At 39.9% G+C, this 20165-nt stretch overlaps 1 protein-coding gene across 11 annotated transcripts in view; it reads right to left on the bottom strand.

The window, feature by feature from the left end:
• Clasp2 (cytoplasmic linker associated protein 2) overlaps positions 1-14633 on the bottom strand; it is a 203474-nt gene extending 188841 nt beyond the window's left edge. For 9 of the 11 annotated variants that reach the window (XM_023719721.1, XM_023719726.1, XM_023719724.1 and 6 more), the window contains exon 1: positions 14232-14632. In XM_023719721.1, coding sequence (XP_023575489.1) covers positions 14232-14426 — 195 coding nt within the window. In that variant the 5' untranslated portion in view covers positions 14427-14632. Of the gene's footprint in view, positions 1-14231 lie in introns of all 11 variants that reach the window. The other 2 variants (XM_023719722.1, XM_023719727.1) reach the window with 1 other exon arrangement.
• Between the last annotated feature and the right edge of the window lie 5532 nt (positions 14634-20165).

Below are 20165 nucleotides of genomic sequence, written 5' to 3'. Positions count from 1 at the left end.
CCCTACTCCAGACCCAGTACACAAGTCAAGAATCAGACTGAGGGAGGGTCAGCTGTGGTATGCTACAGAGTTAAAGCCAGCCTGAACTGCATAGGGTCCTCATCGCCTCCTCCAAAAATTAAAACAAAACAGACTAGAGAGGACATCACCCCTTCAGTAATGGCCTGACTAATAAAATAGACTCACAATTACTCTAAACCTTCCTTCTTATGGGGCACATTGAGTGAGACATACACAACCCGGATATGCAGAGAAGCTGTAAGGAGGAAAAGGGGGTGAGTAAAAAGCCATGCACCCACATCCTGAAAACAATAGCTCCACAGTGTCAGAGAATGGAGGGATTGTGGAAGAGAAGCTTGCCCAACAGAAAAAAAAGTCATAGTTTCCCCCACATACAACAGGAATACTGTACTTTGTTGCAGGACATTCACTTTGCTACTCACAATTATAAAAGAGCTCCCATGGGGGGAATCCATAGCACCTCCTAGGTGGGGACTGCCACAGCATGGAGACTGGAGAATGAAACAGATGTATACAGAGTAAAAAGGAGAACAGGGCAGATCTGTGAGAGGAGAGACAGACTGGTGCCTAGGTCAGAGGGCAGGCAATATGGCAGAGCCAGAGCAGTGCAGGTGTTCCCCCATTGTTTCTCTGAACACCAGAAGGCCTAAGATGGCATGACCATCTGCCTACCACCCTGCAATGGCAAAGAAGGCCCTTCTGTCCCCCTAGGTTCTGTGGGTGGGACCAAGATACACAGAACCTGTGGGAAGAGATAGGAATGGCACCTAGGCTGATGCCCTTCTGGCCACAAACAGGCAAGGAAAGTGGGGTGGGGGGAAGGTGGGCAGGGAGACATCCACATTATTTAACCCCTAAATCAACTAAGGCAGTAAGATCCACAGTCATGTCGAGAGTATGGCTTGCAACCACAACACGGGCTCAGAGGGAGCAACAGGTTTCAACATTTCAAACAGCTGCTCAAAAATCAGCCTGACTCCAGTATAAAGGGGCCCATGTGAACTCTGGGTTAGTGCTATAACTGTTGAGGATTTTTATTTTATTTCTTCTATTTTGATTATTGCAGTCATTGATTCCTTGCTACTTTATTTGATTTTCGATAAGCCTTATTGCTTTTTTCAATTTGTTCTGTTTTATTTTATTTCTCTTCCAGTTCTTGTTTCTTTACCGGTACTGCTTTGTTATTTTACTTTATTTTTCAAGATTTTCCCCTTTGACCTGCTCCCTGTTTTAGTCTTCTCTTTTATATTTTGACTCTCTTCCATCCCTAATCTTTTTTCTTCTCTCTCCCTCATTACCTCACTTCCTTGAATTCCCCCTCTTTTCTACCTGTATCTAACAGAATACATATAGCAGGGGCCTGAATAAGTGCATAAGAGAGTAAGAATTAACTAGTGCTATAATTCAAACACCATCATTCAAGGTCATGTCAGGATAATCCTTAATAAAATTGGGCTTAGAGCGACCAAACAAAACTACCTACAAATATATTAACAGGTTCTGACAATCTCACAGCCTCCCCCCATCTCCAATGCACTTCTTTCCTTCTGTAGTGCCTCCTCTTGTCCACTCTCTCAAACTGCCTCAATACTAGCTCTTTACTCCAGCTATAAAAAATAATTCTAATGAAGTTGACATCCTATTTTTTTTTTACCTACTAACATTTCTTCTACCACTGGCATATCCCTTCTTTTTTCACTTGCTTTCTTCCATTCTCCACATCCCAGATGAACCACAAATAGCAGTATAATATAATCTGTAAGGGGTAATGACCAAAGAGTTAAGTTATAATAAATCCTAATGTTTCTGGTTGATGTACAGGTGACACTGCAATAGCTAGTAGAAGTTCTTTCCTAACAACATAGTAACAGGACCCAACCCAATTAAATTGAGTAGGTTGAATATCTTTTGAAAAGTTGAACATAGTGGCACATGCTTGTAGTCCCAGACTAAAAGGCTGAGGCAACAGGATCACTCCAAGTTCACCACTAGCTTAGGCTGCACAGTAAGGCCAGCCAGGTATATGTAGCAAGACCATGTCTCAATCGATCAGTCAATCTATCAATCAATGCAAGAAAAAAAAAAAGCATGCCAAATATAGCCAAGAAGATACTACTAGAAAACAACTACCTAAAAAGATCTTCGTATCAATGACAACTCTCTTCATTTTATTTTACCCCTACCATCAGCACAAAAAAGACAAAAAACAGGAACATGAGAAAAGGAGCAAGAAAAATGCCTCCAAACACTCCCAGTGTTCCCAAAGCAGATCTGAGGAGTACCAATGGAGAGGAAATCAAACACCAGGTAACTGAGCTGCACAAAATGATTGAAGAGGAAGCAAAGAAACACAACTAGCTCAAAGATGACATGACCCCCCAAAAACTGAAACTATCAAACAATCTTGCCAATGTATTTATACAAGAAACAAATTTTAAAAATCAGAAGAGCTGACCAAAACATGAATGATAAATTTACCACAGAAATAGACTCCACAAAATAGTACCAAACAAAAATTTCAGAGATAAATAATTCTAGTGAATTCAGAAAGAGCAGAATTTACCAACGTGAAAAAAGGACTTCAGAAATCAGGGACAAAAATGAAATCACACATAATATATTCAAAGAAAGCTTAAAAATGAGAAAACAAGAAAAATCATACAAACACTACTAGCTTATGTTAATACTAACCTAAGGCAAATAAATTAGAGAAAAATTAGAGGACTATACAGATGGAATAAAAATATTTATAGAAACCATAGCAGAAATTTTTGCAAAGATAGAGAAAAAGCTCAATGTATAGGTGAGGCTTACAGAACACGAAGTAAATACAAAGAAAAAAAAAAGCTCAAAATTATAGAAGTCCAACAAAACCTTAAAAGCTGTCAGAGAAAGGCAAAAAAAATAATTTCTAAAGGTAAACTAGGATTACAACAGAATTACCAATAGTAAGTCTATGAATTTAATGTTTAGGAGAGTTTGGAATGAAGGGTTTCAAACCCTAAAAGAAAACAACTTTCAACCCAAACTAAATAAAACAGTCTTTCAAAATTGAGGGAGATGGGCTGGCCAGATAGCTCATGGGACTGAAGTGCCTGCTTAGGCAGAGAGCAGTGGCAGAGGTTCAATTCCTGGTGTGCTGTGCCAGCCCCGCCCCTGGGGGGGGGCGGCGCTGAAAGGGCAACTGAGACTGGGCATGGTGGTGTGCACCTACAATCTCAGCACTTGGGAGGTTGAAAACAGGAGAATCACTATGAGTCCGATCTACGTATTGAGACCCTGTAGACCTTGTACTAAATACACTTAAAAAAAAAAATTGAGGAAGAAATCAGGACATTATGTGACCAAAAAAACCTTAAGAAATTCACAAACACTACACCAGCACTCCAAAGAAATACGAAAGAAAATCTTAGGCAGAGACAACAAAGCCAAACATTCTACTGCCAATGGTTCACAAGTAGAGGCCCATAAAAGAAGCAATACTTATAGTGCCATTAATTTTAATATTTGAAAAAGCTATGTTGATTGCATATGAGAATATTACATACATTAATTAAAAGTTCAGATTTCTTTATCTTCGCTGGAAGTACATTAGCCCCATGTGTATTTAGTTAATACAAAGCAATCATAAATTATAAATATCAGTACCCGGGAAGATGGCAGAGCAGTACACAGCAACAAATCAACCTCTCTGAGAGTCAGAATCTAGACACTGGAAAATAACAACTTGGGGAAAAAAGAAGATAGGTGGTGGATCCCTGAGACCCAGGAAAGTGAAGAGACAGACCACTAAGCAGAAAAAAGAGGTGGCAAACTGCACTTTTTCCCTAGTTCCTGGCCCCCGGCTCCCAGGCTAAGAGGGGAGAATGGAATCTACAGAGCTACTGTAAGGGTGGGTGACTCCAGAGGGTTCCATGGAGATACACACCAGAGGAATGAAGCAGTGGATGCTGTATACCACAACAGCCGGCCTGAGGGTGCTTAGCCAGATGCCATTTTAACAAAGTCCAAATGAACCCATGACTCAGAACACTCAGGGGTTGGCTTCATCTCAGGGCCTCTAGTGTTGAAATCCCACAGTGACTGGGAGACAGACAACCACAGACAACCACAGGTGATGTCTAGGATCAGACAGCCAAGGTCAGGCCAGCAAAAGACAGCAGAGTGCTGTAGGCTGAACAACTCAGGCCAAAACTCCACAACTAGAGGACAGCTTCTTCTACCCACTCTTCTGAGGAGTTGAGTGCACCAGAATGGCACCTTACCCTATACCTATTTCAGGCTTACTGGGATAATCTGTCATGGATCAGGGCTCTGTCTGTCTTTTGTCCATCAGTGATAGCAGAGATATACCCTGAATTGAACACTAATCTATAGACCCAAGAAGATAACTACAGGCTTGAAATCACTGAGAAATCTCTCTCTCTTCTTCTTCTTCTTCTTTTTTTTTTTTTGCTTCTATTTCTGTTTTTCCTTGATTATTTTTGTTTTGAGTGTGAACAATGTCTTTAGTTTTTGTTTTGTTCTTATTTTTTGCTTTTTGCTTCTTTCCTGCCTGCCTTCTTCACCAATAAATCCAAAGCTTTTGTAATCTTCTTTTGTCCTTTGCCTTGTATCTAATCTCTCTCTCTTCTTTATTTTCTGGTTTTTTCCTCTTCTTCCTTCTAAATTTTCTCCTCTATAGGTACAAATCACTCTACTGAATGGAAATTTGCTATATATAATTTTTTACTTGTTTTACATTGTTATATAAGTATAAATCTGTTCCTATGGATAAAGGTGGCAAATTAATAGTTACCACAGTTCATCATTTTCTAGACTGTGATTGATGCTACTGTTATTAATGAATGTATTGCTTTAGCCAAAATAACACAGTTATTGTCATCAGTTGTTCTTCCTCATATGCAAATCTTGAGATTGTCTGAAGGCAATAACACCACAATATAGAACCAAAGAACTGGGTGTTGAACTAAACAGGCAACACCTTTTGTCCCTAATAAATTGAAGACGTAGAATCCTGGGACAGACTCAAAAGCCAAAAGCCAACTACATAATATTGTCATATTCTGAAAATAGAGATCAAAGAGGATATAAAAAAATTAAAGATATCTTCTGTTCATGAATAGGCAAAACTGGGGCTGGGGAGATGGCTCAGTGGAATAAGCACTTGCCTAGCAAGCGTAAGGGCCTGAGTTCAATCCCTGGTTCCGAAAAAAAAAAAAAAAAAAAAAAAGAATAGGCAGAACCATACTTCTCAAACGTCAATGAAATTGAAAGTGAATGAGTACTGTCAAACTTATTCCTTGAAGCTAGTGTTAATCTTGATTCCAAAACCAGACAAGGATCCAAATGAAAAAGAAAACTATATGACAATCTCTTTAATGAGGATAGCTGCAAAAAATCTCAATGAGATAGTGGCAAAGTGTAAACAACCATCAAAAAGATCACACACCATGATCAAGTAGGTTTCAAACCGGAGGTACAAGGATCGCTCAGCACAGGCAAATCAATAAATGTAATACACTACATCCACAAACACAAAGACAAAAATCATATGACCATCTCAAAAAGATTCAGAGAAAAGCTTTTGACAATATTTAACATCCATTCATAATGAAAATCCTGAAGAAATAGATACAGAAGGACTTTATCACAATCTGATAAAAGCCATTGACAACAAACCTACTACCAATATTGTATTATTTACATTTTTAAGATGTTTATTTATCTATTTTGATACAGCCTCTTTACACAGCTCAGACTTATAGTGATCCTGTCTTAGCCTCCCCAGGGCCGAGATTGCAGGGATGTGCCACCACACCCGGTTTTGGGGCCCACACAGCATGCCCAGGGTTCTGGGGCCAGTGTACCAGGGATGGAACTCAGGTCCTTGTACTTGTAAGGCACGTGCTTAGACCACACAGCTATCTCTCCCCAGCCCAAGATCAAAAAACAAGACAAGAGGGCCAGCCAAATACTTCGGTGGACTAAAGTGCCTGCTTAGGCAGAGCTCAGTGGCTGGGGTTTAATCCCCAGCATGTTGTGCTGGCCCTGCCCCTGGGGTGTGTTGAGATGGTGACTGAGACTGGGCATGGTGGTGCATGCCTATAATCCCAGTCCTTGGAAGGCTGAAAACAGGAGAATCACTATGAGTCCAATCTGTGTAGTGAGACCTTGTAGACCCTGTACTAAATACATTAAAAAAAAACCAGGGCAAAGATGTCTATTATAACCATTCTTATTCAATATAGTACTCAAAACATGAGCCAGAGCAACGAGCAAGAGAAAAATAGAAGGGAGATGTATACAAAAGAAAGAAGTGAAATTATCATTATTTGCAGACAACTATTTTACATCGAAGATTCAAAAATTCTACCAAAAGACTTTTAAAATTAAACAGCCAAACTCAGCAATGTAGCAGAATACAAAATCGAAACACCAAACTAACATTCCTGTACACAAATAATGAAACCAATGCGAAAGAGATTAGGAAAACAATACCATTAACAGCATCAAGAAAAAGTAAATACTTAGGAATTAACCTAACCAAGGAAGTAAGAGACTTCTGTAACAAAAACTGTGGTACTCTGAAAATAGAGATCAAAGAAGGTATTAAAAAATGAAAGATATCTCCTGTTCATGAACAGGCACAACCAATACTGTCAAAGTAGCCATACGTACAAAACTGACAGATTTAATGCAATCTCAATCAAAATACCAACAGCATTCTTCACAGAATTTGAAAATACAATCTTAAAATTCATATGGATCCAGAAGAGACCCAATGTAGCGAAAACAATCCTGGGCCAAACAAAGCAGGAGGCATCACAATCCTGGGATTCAAGTTATATTACAAGGCTACAATGATAAAAAATAGCATGGTACTGTCACAAAAATAGAAAGTAGATCAATAAAACAGAGGATCCAGACACAATCTGAGGCACATTCATCTGAAGAAAAGATATTCTCTTTTAACAACTGGTGCTGGGAAAACTGGCTATACATATGTAGAAGACTAAACTAGAGAATATCTCTCGAAGTGGATCAAAGATCTAAATTTTAAAACAAAAACAGCTGGGAAATATATGGCTCAGAAGCATAGTGTCTGCTCGGCAAGCACAGAATCCTGAGTTCAATTCCCAGTACCCTCAAAAATACTTAGACTGGTTTTAGGTAAAATTCTTGAATACATAGATATAGACAAAGACTTTCTGAACAGAACCCTAATTGTACTAGAAATAACATCAAGAATTAACAAATTGGATTATATCAAATTTAAAACATTCAAGAGAGTAAAGGACAACCAATAGAGTGAAGAAACAACCTACAAAATGGGAAAAAAATGTTGGCTATTCCTTTAATAGAGGACTAATGTCTATTCTAGGATAAAGAACTAAAAGGACAAGGCCAACTGGAATAAGCAGACACTTCTAAGAACAAGTAAAAATGGCCATAAATATATGAAGAAATTCTTAACATATCTGGCCATCAGAGCAATTAAATTTTTTTTAAAAAAACCTAAGATTCCATTTTACATTAGAAAGAACAGATGTCATCAAGAAATCAAACAATAACAAATACTGGAGAGAGTGCAAGGATTCAAGAAACCTGTCTGTGTTGTGGGTGGGAATATAAGATAGTACAACCACTATGGAAGTCAATATGAAGAGCCCTCAAAAAACTAAAACTAGAAACTGCATTCAACCCAGCTAATCTCCTTCTAGGTATCTTCCCTAAAGAATTAAAAGACACCTTATTACAGTTGTAAATACATACCCATATTTATAGCAGCACAATTCATATTAGCTAAATCTTGGGAGAAGCCTAAATGTCCATCAACAGAGGAATGGATAAAGAAAACGTGGTTCTTACACATAATAGAATACACACTCTAGCATAAAAGATAAAGTTAAGTAATTAGTAGTAAAATAAAATAAATGACACTGAGACCATGTTAGGTGAAATAAACCAGGCATACAAGTTTAAATATTGTATGGTTTCTCTTATATGAAAAATAGAAACATAAATAGCAAAATAAAAGGTAATAGGAAATGGGGAGACAGACCTTTTGAAAAGATAAGGGAACAAAGAAATGGGGTGAGAGAGAGAAGAGGGTAAAAGGATGAAAATTAAGATGTGTTCTGTACATGTACAAACTTCCCAAAACAAATGTAATCATTACATATTGCAAATATGTACTAATAAAAATAAAAAGACCCTGTCCCCCATGCCACACCAGACCTGTCCCCACCCCCAGAGCAAGCTGAGCCTGCAACTGAGACCAGGCATGGTGGAGCATACCTGTGATTAGTGCTGGGGAGGCTGAAAACAGGAGGATCACTACAAGTCTAAGCTGTGAGTGAGACCCTGTTCCAAAAACATACAAATGAAAAAAAAAAAAAAAAGAATTCAGAATCTATACAATAGTATAATTAATGATAATATTCAGCTCAGTCAAGAGGGAATACAAAAGAGTTAAACTTAATGAAATGAATGTCACATGGGACGGTCAAACTCTTAAGTCGGTATATCACAGAACTGAGGATCAGAATTTCACAAATCTTCAATAGTAATGTCACTGGGGATATAGCTCAGTGGCACAATGCCTGCTCTGCAAGTGTGAGGTCATAAATTTGATTCCCAGTACCCCCAAAACCAGTAAAGTCACTTGTGAAGTCTGAATCTTCAGCCACCACATATCCACAGCAGTCTGAATTGGTAGTGGGGGAATCCAGCAATCACACGTTCTGCTATAGCTACATGACTATCATTAGGTCCTTTTGGTTACTCAGGCTAGCGTATTTGCACATGTTAGTACAGTGGGTCCTCCCTATCCATGGGTTCCACATCCTCAGATTCATCCAACCTATATTCAGGCACAAAATATTTAAAAATAATAATAACAGGTCCACCCAAGTGTGGTGGTCCATGCCCGTAATACCAGTACTTGGGATGCTGAAGCAGGACGATGACCCGAAGTTCAAGGCCAGCCTGGGCTACATAGTGAATTCAAGGCCTGTACTACAAAGCAAGACCCTGTCTCAAAAACAAAAACAAAAACAAAAACAAAAAAATTGATTTGATCTGACTAAACAACTGCAGAATTTTTTCCCTGTCATTATAACCTAAGCCAGTGGTGGTAAATATATGGCATGTGTATTGTTTTTCTTTTAAGACACATGATGCTAATATATGAGTTGTTTTTTTCTAAACTAAAACCTCAGTATTCAGGTTTAATTGCAGTGTTGGTACTTAGCAATAAATCAGTAGGTTCAGGAGCGTAGTGTGGGCATTTGTCTCTAAAAAGCTCCCCATCACTGCGTACAAACAAGATAGCATAACTTTCTACATGCTATTTACATTCTATTAGGTATTACATACAGATACTGTATTTTCTAAAAAGGATTTGACCACCTATAGATTTTAGAAGGCAGGCTCTGAAACCAATTCACCATCTCAATACGACCCAGGGGTGGGGCCAGCACAGCATGGCATCCTGGGGATTGAACCCCAGCTGCTTTACTCTGCCTAAGCAGGTGCTTTAGTCCACTGAGCTATCTGGCCAGCCTTTAATAAAAAACATTTTTTAAATGCTCATCTCTTTTGGCGAGTAAAAGCAAGGGGCAAGACCCACACACCCTAATGAATAAGTAAACCTCACTTTTTTTTTTTTTTTTCCTAGCTAAAAAAATGGTATACAGGGCCGGGGAGATTGCTCAGCGGCCTGCCTGCCTGCCAAGTGCAAGGACCCAGGTTCAATCCCTGTACAGCATGCCATGCAAGCCCTGGATTGAGCCAGCCACTGAAACCTGGTATGGCGGCCTATGCCTGTACTCCCAGCACTGGGGAGCCTGAGACAGGAGGATCACTATGAGTCTGAGCTGCATAGTGAGACTCTGTATCAAATAAATAAATGATTTTTTTTCCCATGGGACTAACTGCTCAGGCCCCCCCTCCTGTAGGACAGGAGCTTTCTTTCCCCCAATAAATATAGTCTGCCTTTAAAAAAAACAAATAAATGATTTTAATAAATGGTATAGAGTACTTAACAAAGTAATTATTTAAAGGAAGTATAACTTAAGTGATTCTGATGTTAGGTAGTACAAGCCACAAGAATGCCAAAGGGGCTGTGATTTTTGGATTCCAAGAAAAGATGTGAAATCTTAGTACATTACTTAGCATAGCACTATAGTTATAAATGCTATTTACTGTTTTCTCCATGTTTAGCATCAGCTTAGTTTTATGACTGCAGACAGAATGTAAATGCTATTAATCCTCCCGGTGTACAAAGGTGAAATTAGAGATGACAAATAATACTGAAAACTTTATAAAAGTAGAAAAAAAGGAAAGGAATATGAGTATCCTATGCTTGCTAGGCTCATCCTCTCTTTTACCAAGTCTATGACCTAATATAAGATACTTATGTCTCCCTTGTACAAAAGGAAAAAAATAATACTAACTTCCTAAAACCATTCTAGAGATTAAGTAAAATAATGCAAAAAAGCCTTTGAGACAGTACCTAATACTAAAGACTCTTTAAAATGGTGGTTATCATATTTAATAGCATCCTATGGGGACAATTTTTTTATCACTAGTAATACCACTCACAATTTTTCATACTCCTGAAATTGTAAGACTCCTTAGCAAAAGTCAAATGCCAGAGCAAATATATTACATTTATGCTTTTTCTCTCCAAATAGGACTTCACCAAACTCAAAACCCCAACGGTCAATGTAACACCTCATCTTTGATTTTAAGCAACATTTTCAAACCCAGTAAGTCAAAATCAAACATTTCACTTCCTTCACCCAACTTCTGCTCTTGGTCTTCCCATTTCAGTATACTGCACCATCTACCCTATTGCTCAAAGTAATTATCCCTAATTCCTGTTTCTCTCATCCCTCAGACTCAATCCAACAGGAGATCCAAAAAGATCTACCACAAATCACATCCCAAATTTTCTGCCTCAGAGTGCTACCGTTACTACCAAACAAGCCCCTGTTTCTGCTTCTTGTTATTTCTTTACAGCTCACTCTTCACTAAGGGCTACATCCACTTCTACCATATGCTAATATTCTACTATATTTAGAATAAATCCTATGAGGTTGTTTCAACTTATCTCCCCAACTTCATCTTGCTTAACACCTCACTCATGTAAACTCTGACCTTCAAACTAGGGCATCTTCCTCTGCCTGAAGCAATTTACAGTTATGTTCATTTGTTTAACATAGGCACTCAAATGTCTCCTTACTTTAACCAAAATATAGACTTATCTTCATTTTTTTACAGTACTGATTTAATATGATCTAATTTATACACCCATCTACCTCTTTTTAATTTTTTTTTTTTTTTTTCTGAGAGGGTAGGTGCTGGAGATTGAAACTGCAGCCTCACACATGCTAGTAAAGCACCTTACCAATTAAATTATAATCCCCAACCCACCTACCATACTTTAACACAACAGAGGTCTCACCCTCCCATCCTTGGTAAGCCACCCTGACAATGAGGTCTTTAATGACTACTTAAACTCTAGAGTCCAAATTCTGCCTAACACTTCCTATTGCCTTCACTGTTTTTTCTCCAATTTATTATCATGTAACATACTAATGATGTTATTTACTTGTCCTATTAATTCCCCTCGGTAGAATCTAAGGCCACAAAAACAAAGTTATCTTACATTTTTCACTACTGCATCGGCAGCACAAGAAATAGTAAGTGATGTAAAGGAGATGGAATGAATGACTTTGCTTGTTCTCGGTTGAATCTTCAGCATCACAAACAATAATGAGCATACAGACAGCAATCAAGTGTATTACAACAATGACTGTTACTGAGCCACTAACCTAGCAAGGCAGTATGTCTGTGATCCCAGCTACTCGGAAGGCTGAGGCAGGAAGTGCGCAAGTTTGAGGCCAGTCTGGACAACTGAGTGAGACTCTGCCTCAAATAAAATTTTAAAATGGGTTGAGACTGCAGCTCGGTGCTCCTTGGGTTCAATCCCCAGTACTGCTAGGAAAAGAGAGATTAATTCTAATTCTTTTTTTTTTTGGTGGTACCAGGGATCGAACTCAGGACCTTGTGCTTGCCAGGCAAGCACTTATTCCACTGAGCTATCTACCCAGCCCTGAGAGATTAGTTCTAAAATATTATCAAATTCAAAGAAAAAAAATGTATTTTATTCAGTATAACTTAATAAGTACAATTCCATTTGTATGTTCACAAATTCCTGAGTTAATTATGAGTTAATTATGTTTCACTGTATGTGGAGTAAAAAAAAAAAAAAGTCACCTTGGCAGTTCCGTTTATAAAAGCCAAATAGATTAATTAGAATGCCTTCTCATTAACAATGGGATGCTTGAAGTTAATGTTTGAAGTTTTTATACTACCAAATTCAGTAGAAAGGGAAGAATTAGTGAATAAAAAAGCAGACAGCAAGTAAGTGGGCAAGGACCTTACACTGATGTGGAGGGATTGGCATGAGCTAGGCACATATGTTATTCATTCAGTGTAACAGGAAAGAAGGTAAGCTACATAGACAGAGGTACCAGGAGGAGTACAGACAAGGTAGAGGTGACAGTTATCTTCTGGTTGCTGAAGTTATCAGGCCAGGGTATCTACTGAGGAGCCTGGAAATTCTGTGCAGTGAAGGATTCTAACTCAATGGCCACTTACAAGAAAAATACAGCACTGAATGGAAGCAGATCTCAGAAGAATGATGGAAAACTTGGAATACCATAGTATCACAGAAGCCAGGTGTTTTTCACAAGATTGACTACCCAACTGTCATTTATTGATGGCATTACCTAAGGAGTGAAACAGCCCAAGGCCAATTCACTGCCATCAGTCCTGAGGAAGGTGGCACATCACCTTTCATGTGAGAAGGTAAGCACACATTACCAGAGCTTTTTACAACGTTATTTTGCAAGATCAAGTCAATTGTTATATAGGTACATATAGCCCTTTCTTACAAAGTAAGCTTACTTTCCAAAGAAAAAATAATCCCCAGTATTATTATATTTTTATACAAGATTAGTAAAAATCAGTTTTTCCCAAACTGTTAAAAAATGATGAAAAGCTAAGATGTCATGGAGCATCAAAGTGGTGAATTCTCAAACTGTTTAAAAAGTCTAACCATTCCAAAACTCACACAAGCTGCATTATGAAATATGCTTATTTACAGTTTGTTCTCTGTACAGATAAAAATCCTTCAAAGCACAATCTATTCGCTGGATATAAGGATATACTGCATTACTTAGATAAATCACTTCATCCACAGGAGGTTCTGACCAGCATTCTAAAGCAACACTGCCACCAAAAGACTAGAAAAAGTAACTGCTAACAACTAGGAACAAGATAGTTACTGAATATTTATTTACCGGGTCTCCCTAGGTGGCTACAAGACAGCCTGCCTACTACTGACTCTAGATAAAACTACTCCTTCATTCTTGTACCTCATCTTTTTTTTTTCCACCAAAACCTAAATCTAGTAATATATGATTTCAAATTCGGTGTCAGACTTAAAGTGTAGTAAAATAAATAAAGGACGTTCAGGTGCTTTACAGTCAAAGGAAAAGCAAATAAATAATATGAGATCAGCATTCTTTCGTTAGATGTAATGGTAAACGCAATCAGGCGCGCCTCATTACGCCCTAAAGATGCATTTGAGACGAAGATCCCAACTTTCCAACTTGTACATACAAAAATTACGAAATAAGAAACAGAAGATTAAGTAAGATTTTAAAAACATAAACCGGGGCTGATTTGACATGTCATTTCAATTTAAAGTCGTATCCAAATGTCCCTAAGTCTTAAAATTAACCTGGAGAACGTATGGTGTGCTCCAGTATCAAAACTCTTAAAACCCTTTACTGTATGTAAAGTTATCAAGTGATCCTTTAAAAAACAAATGATACTGTCCTGTGCCAAATAACTTCGCAACGTGTCACGGAACCGCTGAATTTGTCATTGTTTCATAAACGTGGAAAAACTTGGTCGCGGTGGAAAGTAAGTGCTCGGCTCGCGCGGGACCGCAGGCTCGCCGACCGGGCGGGCCCCGGGACCCCACTTTTCCCCTCACGGTCCCGGTGCTCCCGAGGCTCTGGACGCACCTCGGGAGCTCAGCCGGCCAGACGCTCGCGTCCGGGATTAAAGGGCTGGCCGGAGAGGGCGTGCCCCGCCCCGCCGCCGCCGCCGCCGCCGCCGCCGCTTACCCGGTAGTTGCTGGAGCCCACCCAGCCGGTGAGCGCGTCCACAGTCTTGCCCAGGCGGCTCTGGTCTTCCTCCAGGTCTGGGATGGCGCCGGGGGCGCCGAGGTAGAGCAGGAACTCCTGGCCAACCTGCAGCCGGCCGCCGACGTCCTTCTGCAGCACCTGGGCGCTGAAGTACTCCATGCTGCGGGGCTCCATGGCTGCGGCCGCTCGCCCGCCCGCCGCCCTCCCGCCCGCGAGGGGCCAACTTTCGCCGAGCGCCGCCCAGCCGCCAGCGGGAGTGGGCGGGACCCGCTCGGCCCGCCCGAGGCGCCGCTCGCAGGGCCCGGCGGGCGGCAGAAGTAGCGCCAAGCCCGGAGCGGACCCCAAACTAATCAAACTAGGCGCCCCCCCACGAGTCCCAGCCCGCTTCGGAGGCCGCGGCCGCCAGCGACGTCAGCACGCACGTGACGTCAGCGCGAAGCCGGCGAGCGCCAGCCAGCCCCGGCTACTGCCCCGAGGCGGAGGTGGCCCCGAGGCGGAGGTAGCCCTGTGGCTGCCGGAGGTGCTGGGGTCGCGGAACCCCTGGGGCCTCGGCGCGCGGCGGGGCTGAGGTGGGATCGAGCTGAGGTCTGGCGGTCCTCGGAGGCCCGCAGTTCTTTGCCAGCTGCGTTCGCGGTACCCTGCCCTCGCTCTGTAAAGATGTTTTACAAGTTTTCCTTCACTTGAATCTACTAGTACAGTCCTTGGGAAAGTCTCTGGTACTTGGAACTTCCCTTCCAGTCCCCGCCATTTTTCTTTTTTTTTTTTTTTTTCTTTTCTAAAATCCCAGTGCCTTTTAATATTCTTCCTCATGAAGGGCTAAGGAAGTAGCTTGGAGGTAGAGGGTTTGCTTAACATGCTAAATTCTTCCCCAACACACATCTCACACACCCACAAAAGATAATTGCGTCCATTCACTAAATAATACTTACTGATCTTTAACTGATACGAAAGTTGTAACTGATAGGTAAGGCATCAATTTTGGCCAATCTTCATTGGTCAACCCCTCCACCTGCAATGAAGATATGACCCATGTCTTACCCATCTAGGAAATTCCCAGACACCTGCCAGTCAGTAACCACCTCCCTTCTGTACAATTCTAATTTGATTTCTAACAAGATAATATGGTTTTCCCTGTTCCTAACCTTACATAGCTTTATATAATCTGCATTTGTGAATCTGGCCTCTTTTGGTAAAATGTTTCGAGGGTTTTTTTTAGTGCTTTGATTGTCCTAAAATTATCTCTTTATTGCTGAATACTATTCAGGTGTATTATGATTTGTTGATTTATTTCCTTAGTGATGGGAATTTTATTTCTAGTTTTTGATCATTATAAAGTAACTAGTGGACAGTGCACATACAGCTTGTGTTGAAATGTTTTCATATCTCTTGGGCAAATACCAAAAAATAGAATTACTAGGTCTTACAATTTAGAAGAAATTGCCAAACTATTTACCAAAATGGCTGGATCATACCAATATCTGCCAATAGTACTTGAGAATTCTAGTATTCGAGTTGCTCGACATCTTTCATAATATTTGGTATGATTAGAATTATTTGTTTGGGGCTGGGGAGATAGCTCAGTAGAATAAGCGCTTGCCTGGCAAGCACAAGGTCCTGAGTTCAATCCCCAGTCCCTCAAAAAAAAAAAAAAAAAAAAAAAAAAAAAAGATTATTTGTTGTAACTTTTAAAGTGGGGAGCTTTTCCGCCCGTTCCCCCCTTCTCCCAGAGCGCCGCTCCGGCTGCACTGCGCTTGCTCTGAGCTTCCGGCTCCTGCTAAGCTTGCGCGGCTGCAATCTCCCTCAGCCATCATCATGATTATCTATCGGGACCTCATCAGCCACGATGAGATGTTCTCCGACATTTGCAAGATCCGGGAGATCGCGGACGGGCTGTGCCTGGAGGTGGAAGGCAAGATGGTGAGTAGAACAGAGGGTGCCACTGACGACGCGCTCATTGGTGGCAATGCCTCTGCTGAAGGCCCAGAGGGCGAAGGCACCAAAAGCACAGTAGTCACTGGTGTAGATATTATAATGAACCATCACTTGCAGAAAACCAGCTTCACAAAAGAGGCCTACAGGAAGTACATCAAAGATTATATGAAATCAATTAAAGGCAAACTTGAAGAACAAAGACCAGAAAAGGGGGCTGGAGAGATGGCTCAGTGGTCTAAAGCACCTACTTGGAACAAGCTTGGCAAAGCACAGGGACCACGGTTCGATCCCCCAGCTCCACATGCCAGCCAGCTGCGCCCCCTTTTGGGCTGAGCTGGCCACACACACACACACACACACACACACACACTAAATAAATAAATAAATGTTAAAAAAAAATTAAAAATAAAAAATAAAAAGAAAAAAAGACCAGAAAGGGTAAAACCATTTATGACAGGGGCTGCAGAGCAAATCAAGCACATCCTTGCTAATTTCAAAAACTGTCAGTTCTTTATTGGTGCAAACATGAATCCAGATGGCATGGTTGCTCTCCTGGACTACCATGAGGATGGTGTGACCCTATTTATGATTTTCTTTAAGGATGGTTTAGAAATGGAAAAATGTTAATGGATTTGATGGTAACCTTGGATCTATCACTTGTCATAACTGGCTGCTGCTTGTCATCTACACAATACCAGGATTTTAGACAAATGGGACTGATGTCATCTTGAACGCTCCATTTATTTTGACTGATTTTTTTGGAATGGAGACATTGTTTTTTAGGGAAAAAACACACCATGTAGGTTTTCTAAAAATAAAGTGCATTTAAACTCATTTGAGAGAATCCCTCTTAGTTTAATACATATCTAAACTAAGTCCATTGGTAGTGTTCATGGAGAAGATAGAACCTGGTCAGAGACCACTGCTAAAAAGCATAAGACTGCCTGCAAATAATTTCTGCACTGGAACTACTTCTGAGACTGGAATATAAAACAAGAATCAAAGTTTTAATTCTGAGTTGCAGAGAAGGGAAAGAGACTATGTTCATAGCAGTGCCAACATTTGAAGTGGATCCTTACATATTTCATCACCTACAATGGAAGTAGTTAACCCTGGAAGAGATTACCAAAAGAATAAAAATACTTAACTAAAAAAAATAATAATAAATAAAAACACAACTATTTTCAGTGCTTTGGACATACACTTCTTTTTTTTTTTTTTTTTAATGTATTTAGTACAGGGTCTACAGGGTCTTACTACACAGATCTGACTTGTAGTGATCCTCCTGTTTTCAGCCTCCCAAGCTCTGGGATTACAGGCATGTGCCACCATGCCCAGTCTCAATCGCCTTCTCAATACACCCTGGGGGTGGGGCTGGCACAGCGTGCCAGGGATTGAACCCCAGTCCTCTGAGCTCTCTGTCGGCCCTTATTTTCAGTGTTCTGAAGGTTTTAAAAAATATTTTGAAAAAAAAATATTTTGAATTGTCCTGTAAGGTTTCTTCCATCCATCTTTGATTGATCATAATTCCTCTGAAATGGCCTCAAGCAAGTAACCCACATGTTATGACTAATTTTGTGTCAGCTTCATTAAGCACAGTGATGGCCAGCCTTTTAGAGAGGAGCGACCAAACTGGAACCCAAAACCCACTTATTTATTGCAAAATGCCAATATTTCAATTAAATCTGAATACTGAGTTTTTAGTTTAGAAAAAAATAACTCATACATAAGCCTCTTTTGTCATAAAGAAAAAACACATGTACCAAAGGTTCACCACTACTATGCTAAGGGATTATAGTATGTTGGGAAAGAAATACCCTCATTTGAATTGGTGGACTGAGTAAAACTGATGTCCTTCCCTAAAGTGAGTAGGCTTCATTCACTGAGGATCTGAATAGAACAAAATGAAGGGTGAATTTGCTGTCTGCTTGAATTGAGATAGCCAGTCTCCTACTATCAGACCTTGATGATCCTGGTTCTCAAACTTGGACTGAGTCTGAGATACCATCAGCACCCCAATTTTTTTTTTTCAGCACCAGGGATTTAACTCAGGACTTTGCATTTGCCAGGCAGGCACTTATGCTGCTGAGCTATCTCCCTGGCCCCTCCATCCCAATTCTTGAGCTTTCAGACTAAAACTGAATTATACCACCAACTTTCTTGTTTTCTTAAGCTTGCAGAAAACAGATTGTTAAGACATTCTGGCTTCTCTATTTGAATCAATTCCAATAATAAATATCCTCTTACTGATTCTGTTTCTCTGGAGTACCCTTTGAGCAATATAGTATGTGGTAACTGTTCTTTGGCTGTCTAAGGTTTGAAGAAAAATATAAAAAGAGAATCCTGTCCATTAAAAGAAGAAAAAAATTACACTCTACTTGTTGATGACCAGGTCCAATAAGTAGCATAGAAAAAATAAAATGCAGCAGTCCTAAAATGCAAGTTCAGTTCTACCTGTTCCTATAACCAAAATAACTACTGATCCTCACCTTTCTCCATTCACCTTTCTTTTGATTTTTTGGTACTGGGGATTGAACCCAAGATCTTCACACTAAGCTACAGTCCCAGCCCTTTTTTATTTAGTGTTTGAGACAGGGTCTTGCTGAGTCACTAAGTTGCTTAGACCAGAGTCAAACTTGTAATCCTTTTACATTAGACTCCTAGATTGCTGGGATTACAGTCCATTTGGCTCTCTGAATTGATGTATCTTGAGGATTATACTAGACGGTCTTTAAATTATAGGACAACTAAATCATCTTCAGGCATTTGAGTAAATCTGAAAGCAACTCAAATTCATAGTAAATGCTGCTTGTTTACTACTATTACCTACATGTCCTCTCAATGTTTCATTAATTCATTAGCAAGTATCTTCAGAGCAGCTGTAATGTGCTAGATACTGTCCCAAGTTCCATTAATGCTAAATTCATCTGCATTTCATCTGTATCCATTAGTTCACATAAAAGTAATGGTGTGATGGGTTCCACAAAAGAGGCCCGGGAGCCTAGATGTCTATCAGACTCCTCACTAAACATAGGAGTAGAAGAGTTATAAATTAGGGCTGGCTGGGCTGGCAAGATAGCTCAGCAGACTAAGCACCTGTTTAGGCAAGTGCAGGGACCAGGGTGCCATCCCCACACTACATGCTGCACCAACCCATCCCCCAGATACACTGAGGCAGCCACTAAGACTGGGTGTGGTTATGCACACCTATAATCCCAGCACTGAGGAGGCTGAAAACAGGAAGATCACTATGAATCCTAGCTGGGTATCAAGACCCTATACCAAATACATTAAATAAATTAGGGATGGCTTCTTGAAGGTGCTGATATTTAAATTACATTCTGAGAATAATTAAGAGTTACATATTATAAACAATAGAATAATAGTCGGTAGAAAGGAATGAGGAGGACAAAAGTCAAGGGAGGAGGAGGGGAAGGAGAGACAAGTATAATAAAGATGTAGAGGATCCTAATCACCTCAATGTAAACATTAAATACCATAACATGAGATAAGAAAAATAGTATCAACAAGAATGGAAAATGAGATGGGAAAATTGGAGGAGGAGGGAGGGAGGGGGAGGAAAGGAAAAAGGGATTAAAGAAAAAAAAGAAACAAGCTGTGGTGTGCACATATAACCATTCCCAAAGATAATTATAAACTTCAAGAACTGCATACATGTACTAATAAAATTTTAAAAACAATTAATTATAAGAAGTGATTTCCTGAGGAACAACATGTTTATATGCGAGATGTAGTCTTGACTATTTGATTCAACGTTTGTTATTTTTTCCCATAATTTTATTGATAAACAAATAGCCCAACATTTGTTATTATATACCTAGTAAAAATATCTACATCTTTACCTATATCACTATTGTCTCTCCAAGATTCAACAAGGTAGAGAAAGTTCCTAACTTTCAAGGATGCTTAACAGATTTTTTTTTCTAGCACTTCTATACCAAAAGAAAACCTAAACAAAGA

Source organism: Octodon degus, unplaced genomic scaffold (genome assembly GCF_000260255.1).
Source record: "Octodon degus isolate 3935 unplaced genomic scaffold, OctDeg1.0 scaffold00071, whole genome shotgun sequence".
NCBI lineage: Eukaryota > Metazoa > Chordata > Mammalia > Rodentia > Octodontidae > Octodon > Octodon degus.
The sequence above is the reverse complement of the archived record's forward strand: the minus strand, read 5'-3'. Positions and strand labels throughout refer to the sequence as shown.